We start from the raw sequence: 12319 nt of genomic DNA, 5'->3' as shown, positions 1-12319 counted from the left end.
ACTGCGGGGTGGACTGAAGTAAAGCAGAGTGGCATTTCTGAATTAAAGTATGAATACAAAGCTACTCATATTCTGTCACCAGAGTTGCTCTGTATGTAACAGATTACAGGAAGCTAGAATGTCAGCCAGGGACGTCAAAGCATTTATAAAAGATATGACGGTGGGGATGGTGACATGGAGAGAAACAGATTCAGGTGATCCTTTTAAAAATTATTTACTCATTTAAATTTTTGTGTGTATTTGGTGTTTGGCCTGCATGCATGTCTGTGTGAGGGAGTCAGACCCACCGGCCCTGGAGTTACAGACAGGTGTAAGCAGGCCCTCTGGAAGAGCAGTCGGTGCTCTGAACCACCACGCCTCCTCTCCAGCCTCCACAATCCTTTCTAGGCCCAAGCACACACACTGCCAAAGAAAAACATGCAACTGCACTTGTTAAAGCACAACAGGAAGACACAACTGAGGACCACAGTCACAGCTACAGGGACCAATGCGATGGAACACTGCAAAGGAGAAACTGGGCTCAACTCTGAATACAGCATGACAAGCAGGAAGTTGTAAGCCAAGAGCAGTGTGAGGTCAGTAAATGGACAACTAAGAGGAAGTATTTGGGGAAGGATGAATCTGGCTAAAGTGCAGGTACCAGAGTCTTATTGCAGATAAGCCAGGTGGTCGGTCAGACATCACCTGCAGAACAAGGACCCTGATCACCTGTGGATGATAATCAGATACACACACCTTAGAAACTCAAATTATACAAAGAGGTACAATAAAGTTTCACCTTAAACAATTTGCAGCTACCTTCCAAATAAATATGAATGCAACAATACATAATATTTATGGCTTGTTATAAGCCAGAAAGTACTGTACTAATTATCTACACTTATTAATTTACTCATTCCCACTAATTCTATAGTGTTATTTCAGGATTAGTTTCCCCTACAGACCGATTTTCGGGAGATTAGGAGAGCTAACCCATTAGAATTGGACTGGCTAAGTAACCCACTGCTCTGGCCTGGGAGATGCATAATATCTGCTCAAGGGTAGCTACAGATTAGCTAAAGAATTACTGTCAAGTTTGGAGACAAAAGACTTTTTAATGCTTATTTAAATTTACCATCAGAAAAAAAAAGACAGTTTCAGCCTCAGCTTCTAAAAAAAAAAACAAAAACAAAAAAACCTCACAATCCCTGACTGAACATTCCGAAGAAAGGTAACACATATGATGACGAGATTGTGCAGCCAGCACCGTTATGTGATCACTTTTGCTGCGGCATTTCCACTCACTTCTGCGTTAGTGGGGATCAAAGCCAGATTCTCGTGCATGTGAGCAAGGGTCATATTACTGAGTGACCCCCCAGATCCTCTGTGGTCTTTCAACCCTTAGATGTTTTGCTGAATGTTCTGAGACGCACCTTGTGGGGAAGCTGGAACGACAGCCGGGGAAGTCAAAGCATTCATAGCGCCTCTGTGACAGACATGACAGGTGGGGCATGGCCGTCTGACGGAGCTTCCGGAGTGATGAGGTGGGCCACTGAGCAACAATCTGAAAACCCAAGACCTTCTCCTTGTAACACAGCTGATTTTCCAGGGAAACACAGAGCTCTCCAGACTTCTCACACAGAATGAGTCAGATCACGGCACTTTCTCACAGTTTTTGTCATTGTCATTTATTTCAATCAAAGAAGTATGAACTCAGAATTAATGTAAGAAAAACCTTCAAGTACTTGGCAGAAGAAATCCTGTCCATGTATCACAGATAGATAGAAAATAAGAAAAGCACATTCTGTATAGGATCAGATTGTAATAAAGTCTGGTTAACATCAATCAGCCCCCTCAGGACAGAAGCAATGTACACTTTATCATCTGTAAAACTTAAAAGAGCACATTCCCTTCTAATTACAGTGATCACAGCCTGCTTATACATACAAACACAAATCCTTCTACCCGGCAATCCTGGAGCCAGCTATACAGCTGGCAACTAATTGGACTCACATCACGTACTAACAAACACTTTCTTGAAAATAAATATAGGATAAGTTATTTCCACAGTATCAGACAACTGAAAAGCAGATATATACTAGACTAAAATTTCCAAATAAATATTAAAACATAATTATCAAATAATTATGAGCTTCATATAGCAACTAAAAGATACACTAAAAATTATAATTTCTTTTTGTGTGAACTATTTAAATTTTTCTTTTCAAACTGATGTTCTGTTATATATTATCAAGACCTCTATTCAGAGGTCTTTGAAGATGTGAATCACAAGGCATCGGCTGGGCATGGTGGCACACACCTGTAATTCCAGCATTCAGGGAGACAGAAGCAGGCAGATCTCTGTGAGTTAGAGGCCAGCCTGGTCTACAAAGTGAGTCCAGGACAGCCAAGGCTCCACAGAGAAACCCTGTCTCAAAAAAACAAACAAAAAAATAGTGTGCATATTATGGTCTTCAGAGACCTATAAGTAATTTTCAAACACATGATTTAGTACATGCTTACAGTCTAGAACAAAATTTCCCTGAGTATGCTGTCTACCTGGTTAGAAAAATTAAAACATGGTCTATAAAATAGTTTTGTTTCTTGAATGTATGAAATTTCCAGCCATCTAATCTGGAAATCTTAACACATCTCTAAGTAACTAGCAATCATAAATTCTGAGGGACTGTTGAAATAGATTCAGCGAATGGATTGATCTGAGAACCATGCAAATGACTGTGTCATAGAACTGAAATGATTCACTCCCTAAAACCGTCACAGGCTGTATTAGGAAATTCAGAATGTCACTGCCTTCACAGAGGAGAGAGGCAATGACCAGTAACTCAGGCTCAGATGGCTTACAGGTAAGCATGAATAACTGACAGAAACAGAAGTTGGATTACCACTGTACTTTCCATAGGATAAGACTGAAAAGATTAATCCTTCTGGCCCAACATATTACAATAACCTCACCTTGAAACTCTATTAATGCAGCTTCAAGAAACGTCACTCCTTAATGTCTATACAAACTAAATTTCGCGTCGCTGGACAGTTCATCCTGCCCCCAAACACCCAATGGTCCGTGCACGTGCTCAGCGCCACTACGCTCGTGCATCCCTGATCTCTTTCAGGCGTCCTCCCTTCCAAATACACAAAGGGCAGCCACCGTCAGGGCTCCTAACGATGTAAAGTTTGCAACTGCTTTCTACACAGCCTAGACATGAGACATTTATCTAAGAAGATTTATATTTACAATTGGATTTTAACGACACCTATCTATCTGTCTCAGCATGATTTATGTGGTTTGCAGGAATAACTAGTAAGACCCCTAGAAGCCATTGCTTTGAAGATCTTCAGGAAAGAGGAATTTCAGATGTGCAGGAGCGTGCCTTCTCTTTTTATATTTAGGGTGTTCTATGCAGGACGCCCTTGACCAAAGCGACTTTTAGACCTAGGTTTTTTAAACAGAAAACAAAGTCAGACTTGCTTCTAGAACAGGTTCTTGCTGCTACCTCAGACTGTCTGCCTGACAGCATCTACACAGAGTGAAACTTTGTGTTGCTTTCATGGATCTTCTAAAATTCCAGAGTGAGGTGCAGTTTGGAATTCACATTAAGAAAAAATTTTTTTTGAGAGAGAACGTAGTATGTATACTGCATAGTATAGCTCAGGACCAGTCTATAATGAAACACATTAACGTTTCTTCAGGGAAACAACGAACATTCGTTGTTTAGTCTTTAGAGAGAAGACTAAAGACTACAACTATAATCATAGCAGTTCAAGACAGACTTACCATACGTGTTTGACAAGGCTTTTGACTTCTGAGCTTTATAGATTTCAGAATTACAGACTGAGCATATTAGCATTGCTAATCCTAGTGTTTACATCTTAGGAACTTAAGTTCTAACAGAAAATTTGTGTGGCAAATGGCTCAAGACAATTTTATTAAGACAAGAACATGCTATTATACTCGGGAGGCTTTTGGGTAAAGAATAAGACATTTCATCGCCTTCTTGTAAAAAGGTTGAACTAAGGAGTCTGTCAACTACTTGGGCAGATTAAGGGCTTAGGAAAGAAGACTCTTTAGAAAAAATGCAGAGCTGAAAATGTAGATGAACACAGTGTTCCGGCTGGTCACGCCACCGCCTGAGAGTACACCATCTATCTGCAGCACAGCCTGCCCTATTTCCACACTGTGAAAGACAGAGAGCAGACAGGGGAGACGGGGCAGGGGAAGAGAGAAACGGAGCAAACAAGCAACAGGAAAGAGTCGGGAATTTCCATAATACGGACACACGCTCTACATAGCTTGGTAATTTTGCACGGTACCTATCAGTACTAGCACATTATTATTATTAGTAGTAGTATTTGGTGTTAGAGACCAAATCTACGGCCTTGTGTGCGCTAGGAAAGGTTCTTACCTCTAGGCTGCATAGAGCAACCCTACTGTGTTCATTTTTATCAGTGGACTCAAATGGAGTTGGCCAAATAAACAGAAAACTTTAAAAAAATACTACATCTTTTATGTTCATGAAAGTTTGTGTTCATGACCGTTAAAAATATTTTCAAGTTAAGATCAGTTTTGACTTTGATGAAATAAAAACTGAACTCATGCTGCATGCTTTTAGGGTTCACATGATTTACTCTGAAAAGCTAGAGGCATCTTGCTTGCTTCTTGCTCATTTACCTCACAGTTTTGTCTGAGCTGTTTTGCCGGGCACTGACAGGCACTGAGGCTTTGATCTGTGCTTCAATCCTAGAATAAATACCACCTGCAAACTGTAAAATAAGGAAGCAAAATTAAATTACCTTCAAAGAAGTAAGGTCTGACCCATAACAAAACCTATTTCCAGTTTTAGAAAGTAATTTTATTTTTGATCTGAAGAGCTCTGGCTCCATTTTAGTACAGAGTTCTGGGTGCGGCCATTGTAAGAGCCTTCAACGATGAAGACACAGAGCAGTCTGGTCACCCCTACAGAGACCCCCTGAAGTCCACTTGAAGTCAGTCCATCCACCACCTCCACCCACCACTGCCCTGCTCTCCTGTCAGTACAGTTCAGCATTTCCACAACAGAACGAAAACGCAGCCGCACACTATGTGGCATTTTCAATCTCTCTCTTTTCGAGACAGGGTTACTCTGTGTAGCCTTGGCTGTCTTGGACTCATTTTGCAGACCAGGCTGGCCTCGAACTGACAGAGATTTGCCTGCCTCTGCCTCCCCGAGTGCTGGGATGACAAGCCTGCACCACCACACTTTTCTTAACTTAGTTAAGAAAATTTATCCATGCAGGAATTTGTATGTACACATGAGGATTTATTCTGTGTGTGTTTGTGCTCCTGTGGAGAATAGAGGAAGGTATTAGTACTGTCTCTAGCATTTTCTGCCTTGTTCCTCTGAGGCAGGGTGTCTCACTGAGCCTGGAACTCAAGTTTATTTCAGCTAGGATGCAGCCAGCAAGCCATTTAGTCTCTTCTCCCCTAGGTGCTAGGTTCCAGGTACGCACAGGAGCACAGCTGGGGCTAGAATCTGAGCTCCGATTCTCATACTGCTCTTAGCCACTGTATAATTTCTCTGGCCTCTATTCTTTATTTTAAATATTTGTAGTTTATTGTGAACCCTCCAAAGCTTGTCCAATCTCACCCTCCTGAGCACTGAGACTATAGTGTGGACCATACACCTTGTTTTGAGTTAAGCATCCTCTGTCTTAACTCTAGCCCTTTTAAATTGAGGTAATCTCAGAATTTTCCTTGTCATATTTACCAGGAAAAGGACATCATTTTGGAGTCTTTAGTTTTTCACAATTATGAATAATGTAACTATTTATGCATGGCATTTATGAAAACTGCCAAGCAATTTCCATTCCTTTTGCACTGCTACAAGCTGTATAGAAGAATTCCATTTGTTTCACATCCTCACAAGCACTTAAACAAAAATTTCCAAACTTTCAGAAGCAGAACCTCACTGAGATGTTAATGTGCATTTCTCCAGTGACTAATGGTGCTTTATTTTGTTCATGTTTACTTGCTACCTGCTTCCCCTTCTTCAAGATGTTTGGCTAATCCTTCGCCTGGTTTATTTACTCGTTATTGTTTTAAATTATTCTATTATTTTGTGTGTATACGTGTTTAGCCTGCATAGCTGTGTATCAGATCCCCTGGGGATGGAGTAGTTACAGAGGGTCATGAGCAGCCATGTGGGTGCTGGGAACTGAACATGGGTCCTTTGCAAGAGCAGCCAGTGCTTGTAAATGCTATGGCATCTCTCCAGCTTCTGATATTTTACTCCGAGACATGGTTTTACATGTCACCCTGACTGGCTATGTAGGTCAGGGGCCCTGGAACTCTCAAGAGATCTGCCTGCCTCTGCCTGCCTCGTGCTGGGATTAAAGGCGTGCACCGCCATGCCTGGCTTGCCTATTTATTTTTATTGAATTATTTTATTATTGAGTATTGAGCTTTTTAAAGATAATTTAATTACAACATTCTCCCTTCCTTTTCCAGAAATTCTTTATCAAAGATTGTGTTTGAACCCTCTCTTTTTCACTATATAGCTCTGGCTGATCCATCACCTAGTGGTTGTAAAGAAGAACTTTAAGTTTTGGTGAATTCTGATTAATTTTTCTTTTGTGGATTATGCTTTAGTGTTAAAGCTAAGAAAATACAAATCTTAAACAATTAATTTAGCGGTGTGCGTGTGTATGTGTGCATATATGTCCACAAGTGTAGAGGCTTTTCAGCTAAGAAAGTTTTATCTAACTGAGGATCAGTTTGTTTTTCTTTGTAAAGTTTATAGGTAGTAAATTTTTTTTAAGATTTATTTATTATGTATACAATGTTCTGCCTGCATGTACACCTGCAGGCCAGAAGAGGGCACCAGATCTCATCATAGGTGGTTGTGAGCCACCATGGTTGCTGGGAATTGAACTCAGGACCTCTGGAAGAGCAGGCAGCGCTCTTAACTCTGAGCTATCTCTCTAGCCCCATAAATTTTTCTTTTATGTTGTCCCACTTACTTCATTCCACTTTTGATGTTGGGGATTGAATCCAGGGCCCTGTGCATTCTAGGCATGCACTCTTATCAATGAGCTACATTCCGATAAAAAAGTGAAAATGTACAGACCAGGGATAGGGCAGGAGTTACAGTGCACTTATGACTCTCGTAACAGATAGCATTATCACTGACATTAGCGCTATCACTGACACTACGCCTTCCAGGGGTACAAGTACGTACAGCCCTGATCCTCAGAGGTCGGCATTCTGTCTTAGAGTAACATCTAGGTAATACACACAAAGGCGACCATATCCAGCACTTTCTTCACCTGGCTAATAGTGCACAGCTTAACTTATTCCTGGTGTGACATTATGTTTTAAAGATAATATGCTTTATCACATGCAATACAGAGAACATATGGACCATAGATAATGGGGGATGACAGAAAATTTGTATGTGACATTTGGTTAACCGGCACTGAATATAAAAATATCTAAGACGCTCCTTTAGCATCATTTTAAAAATATTTAAAAGGGGCTGGAGAGACGGCTCAGAGGTTAAGAGCACTGGCTGCTCTTCCAAAGGTCCCGAGTTCAATTCCCAGCAACCACATGGTGGCTCACAACCATCCCTAGTGAGATCTGGGGCTCTCTTCTGGAGTGTAGGCATATATCCAGGCAGAGTACTGTATAAATAATAAATAAAATATCTCTTTAAAAAAAATAAAAAATATTTTTCATGCTAACAATAAAACAAGGAGGGAACACTTTACACAAGTATGGTATAATAGTTGTGGTAGTTTGAATGAAAGAGCCTCCAACAGGCTCACAGGGAGAGGCACTATTAGGAGGCTGGCTTTGTTGAAGGAAGTGTGTCATTGGGAGTGGGCTTTGAGGTTTCAGATGCTCAAGCCAGGCCCAGTATCATTCCTCCTGCTGCCTGCTGACCCAGATGTAGAACTCTCAGCTCCTTCCCTAGCACCATGTTTGCCTGATGGCACCATACTTCCCACCGTTATGACAATGAACTAAACCTCTAAACTGCCAGCCCCAATTAAATGTTTTTCTTTATAAGATCTGCCATGGTCATGGTGTCTCTACACAACTATAGAAAACCTACCCAAGACAATAGTTAATTATTTTTCATGATGAAATAAAAGTAGGAAGAAATTTTTACATAAATATAGTACACTTGTAAATAATTCTTACTTCCTTTGATTCCTTTGACTTGACTCGGTCCAGATCACCCAATCTCATTTTTATTAGATGCCCTGTAATTTCAGTCATCCGTCGCTGATCTGAAGATAAAGAACAGAACATTACTTTTCATGAGAATAACACAGTTTTCATTTTTTAAGAAAGACTGTAATCAAGAAAGGTTTCTAAAAATACCACTTGCTATTTTTTCCAGGTACACACTTTCATACATCTGTGAAGAATTTAAGGTAGCATGTAGCAAATGGCTAACATATGGATAGCTGTTCTGCCTCTCAGATTGCTGGATGTGGTGTGAGTATGTCTCCCAAAGAATCACGTGCTGTGAGTCTGATCCCTACTCTGGTAATATTGAGTGTGCTGGAACCTCAGAGCTGGGGCCTGGTGAAAAGTGGCTAGCTCACTAGAGCCACCAGTCCTAGAAGAGACCAACGTAGTTATGGTGTGACCCTGCTTAATTCCTGTAAGGTCAGGTTGTTACAAAAAGGACCTTTTTGTTTCCCTTTTTGCTATGTTTCCTCCTATAGTGCTCCTGATGATGCCATCTGCCATGCGAGGATTGCAGGTTTTCACCAGGGCCGAAACAATTACTGGTACTGAAAAAGTGTAAGCTAAAAAGACTTCTTTTCTTTATAAAATACTCAGCTTTGAGTATTTTGTTGTAAGAGCACAAGTTAAGACACAACCTAAAACATCGGTAGTAATTTTTACAGTATGTAAACACATAAGAACAAGTCTAAGCTTAAAGTCACAGATGCGTGAACAACATAACCCACCGGATGGCCATTACTAAATGAAATTCTGACTGGTGCCAAAGAGAATGTGCACATGTGGGGCCTTATTTTGGAACCTTCAAAACTATTCAACATGGGGCTGGAGAGATGGCTCAGAGGTTAAGAGCACTGTCTGCTCTTAAGGAGGTTCTGAGTTCAATTCCTAGCAACCACATGGCGGCTCACAACCATCTATAATAAGATCTAGTGCCCTCTTTTCTGTCATGCAGATGTACACGCAAATAGAGCACTCATATGTAAAATAAAGAAATAAATCTTTAAAAAAACTATTTAACATACTTTATAAAAAAATAATTCATGGGGCTGCAGAGATGGTTTAGTGGTTAAGAGCACAAACTCTTCTCGAAGGGGGCCCAAGTTTGGTTCCCAGCACCCATACATATCAAGCAGCTTAGAGCTGCCTGTACCTCCAGCCCCAGGATATCTGACAGTCTCTTCTGACTTCCAAAGGCACCTGCGTGTAACACCCCACAAATACACATAGTAATAAAACATTGTTATTTGTACCTAACGTGTGTGTGTTACTCAGATAATAGAATTTACCGTCTTCTCTTTGTGCATCTTGGTTGAACCTCAAGGATCTTGTGGCGTCCCACTTGTTCTTCTGCACACTCACACTGTTGGGTAAATTGAACAAAACAAGAGTGGGCTTCCAATACAGACCCTGTGTCAAAACCAAAACCAAGCCGACAAAAACAAAGGATGGATTTTCAATTGGACAAGGGACAAATACTCACACAAAAGGAGAAACATCTCTAGAAGTTGACTGAAAAAAAAGAGAAGATAACATTAATATCTAATTAGAGCATATTTATTGAGTAGTGTTCTAATTAATCATAAAACAATTTACATTTATTGGAGTTCAAGACACTATACCAAGAACATTTAAAACTGTTATTTCATTTAAATCTTGCAGCAACAGCTAGGGATGGTGGTGCCCGCTCTAATCTCAGCAGAGGCAGGCAGGGCTCCATGAGTTGAAGGCCAGCTGGGTCAACATAGTGGGTTTTAGGCCAACCAGGGTGATATAGTAAGACCCTGTTTAAATAAATAGATAAACAAACAAATAAATAAATAAACAAACCCTTGCAGCAAAAGGTCTATAATGACGAAATAAACATATTATGACCTTCATAGTAACACAGGTTCAAAGAAGCTAAGAAACTTCATTAAAGAGAAAAAAATACTTTGAATGTCTATCTGTTGAACTCATGCTACGCTTAAAATGCAATCTTGAAAAACACATTCATACATCTGTAGTAATCCAATGTAACTGGATCATATCCTTTTAAAAACTTTTGTGTGCACTGGTGTTTTGCTTGCACGTATTGTCTGAGTGAGGGTGTTAGATCCTCTGGAACTGGAGTTACAGACAATTGTGAACTGCCATGTAGATCTTATCTTACAAGTGGCCTTTCACACACTTTTGGAACTCAGGGACTCTCTTCAGTCACTACAGCTACTACTGTTCTGTCAGTCCTGGCACTTGATCTCTTCTATGGCACAGAAAATAAAAGTGGGTTTTATAGGTTATAAAATAGAATTTACTCAATTTCAAGTGTATTTACGCTTTACAAATGTGTACTACTGCTTAGCACATATAATAATAAGTGTCTCTAGGAGCCCTTCTGCATCAAGTTCCCTTCCTCAGGAGCAGTTAATCTTACCACTTGCTTGTGCATCTCTACAAGGACGGTTTATGCACATGGAAGGGAATCCATGCACCTTTCCCATCTCTTTACACAAAGGATGGTGTGTTGTGCCTATGCATTCCTTTTCCAATGCTCCTGTGCCTTCTAAGCCTCGTTCACTTACATTGCTAGCTTCCCACCGTACTATTCACTACTCTGTTTGAACTTATCTTGGCTATACTTGCTAGTTTACCTCTTATATGAACTTTAGAACTGTATTAGATCTTCCAGTTACCTTCTCCAATGTCTTTTCTTTCTTTTGAGAACAGGGTGAAGAAAGCTGCTTTTTTGGTTGCTTAGAAAACTTCTTTGGCTTCTCCCTTTTCCCTGATAAACAAAGGACAATACTGGGAACATGAGCCGCACACACTGCCAATGTTACTGCTACTTCTAAAAAACACTTAGCTAACAACTTTATGTTTTCAGAAGAAAAGAGAGCAATAATGTCTAGGAAGTCAGATGGAAGCTGCTTTATAGGGTTCGTTGTAATCATTCTTCTTTGTACCTGGTAAAACTCTTTGGGGGAAAAAATGAGGGCATAATGAAACCTGCTGCTTTGTATGCTCACTTAAAATGCCAGGGAAGACTACATACTTATTTTTCCCATTCTAATTTTACAGTGGAATCTTTCTAGTATTCTGCCTGCAATATGCACCTGCATACCAGAAGAGGGCACCAGATCTCATTATAGATGGTTGTGAGCCACCATGTGGTTGCTGGGAATTGAACTCAGGACCTTTGGAAGAACAGCCAGTGCTCTTAACCTCTGAGCCATCTCTCCAGCTCCAGAATAATTTCCTAACTGTGGCACTTTTACACAATGGAATACTACTCAACAATTAAAAACAAGGAAATCGAGGGGCATAGGAGGAAATGAGGGAGGGAGGGAGGGTAAGATTGGGAGGGGATGAGGGAGTGGGCTACAGCTGAGATACAAAATGAATAAATTATAATTAATATAAAAAATAAGTATTTAATTTAAAAACAACAACAAGGAAATCATGAAATTTGCAGGCAAATGGTGGGAACTAGAAAAGGTCATCCTGAGTAAGCTATCCCAAAAAGACACACATGATATATACTCACTTATAAATGGACATTAAACATAATATGGGATAATCATACTAAAATCTGTACACCTAAAGAAGCTAAGCACGAAGGAGGACCCTGGGTAAGATGTTCAATCTTCATTCAGAAAGGCAAATGGGATAGACATCAGAAGAAGGTGAAAATAAGGAACAAGACAGGAGCCTACCATAGAGGGCCTCTGAAAGATTCTACCCAGCTGGGCATCAAAGCTGATGCTGAGACTCATAGCCAAACTTTGGGCACTGTGCAGGGAATCTTATGAAAGAAGGGGGAGATAGAAAGACCTGGAAGGGTCAGGAGCTCCACAAAAAGAACATCAGAACCAAAAAAATCTGGGCCTAGGGGTCTTTCCTGAGACTGATACTCCAACCAAGGACCATTCATGGAGATAACCTAGAACCCCTGCACAGATGTAGCCCATGGCAGCTCAGTGTCCAAATGGGCTCCCTAATAAGGGGAGCAGGGGCTCTCTCTGACCTGAACTAAGTGGCTGGCTCTTTGATCACCTCCCCCTTAGAGGGGAGCAGCCTGACCGGGACACAGAGGAACACTATGAAAGA

General features: G+C 40.6%; 2 protein-coding genes across 4 annotated transcripts in view; both read right to left on the bottom strand.

Annotated features, from left to right (window-relative positions):
- The window catches only part of CUNH2orf74 (chromosome unknown C2orf74 homolog), a 35607-nt gene extending 34115 nt beyond the window's left edge, over nt 1-1492 (bottom strand). Inside the window, exon 1 of the mRNA XM_055628753.1 lies at nt 1413-1492. Within this exon, the coding sequence (XP_055484728.1) occupies nt 1413-1492 (80 nt within the window). The remainder of the gene's footprint in view (nt 1-1412) is intronic.
- A 155-nt stretch (nt 1493-1647) lies between these two features.
- Sanbr (SANT and BTB domain regulator of CSR) overlaps nt 1648-12319 on the bottom strand; it is a 49356-nt gene continuing 38684 nt past the window's right edge. For all 3 annotated transcript variants that reach the window (XM_055628968.1, XM_055628969.1, XM_055628970.1), the window contains 6 exons: nt 10906-10997; nt 9717-9745; nt 9523-9596; nt 8180-8268; nt 4667-4758; nt 1648-3430 (listed from right to left, as the gene is read on the bottom strand). In XM_055628968.1, coding sequence (XP_055484943.1) covers nt 3394-3430; nt 4667-4758; nt 8180-8268; nt 9523-9596; nt 9717-9745; nt 10906-10997 — 413 coding nt within the window. In that variant the 3' untranslated portion in view covers nt 1648-3393. The remainder of the gene's footprint in view (nt 3431-4666; nt 4759-8179; nt 8269-9522; nt 9597-9716; nt 9746-10905; nt 10998-12319) is intronic.

The sequence above is a fragment of the Psammomys obesus genome, unplaced genomic scaffold (assembly GCF_907164565.1).
Source record: "Psammomys obesus unplaced genomic scaffold, mPsaObe1.curated_primary_1811, whole genome shotgun sequence".
Lineage (NCBI taxonomy): Eukaryota > Metazoa > Chordata > Mammalia > Rodentia > Muridae > Psammomys > Psammomys obesus.
This window is presented reverse-complemented; position numbering and strand designations above follow the sequence as displayed.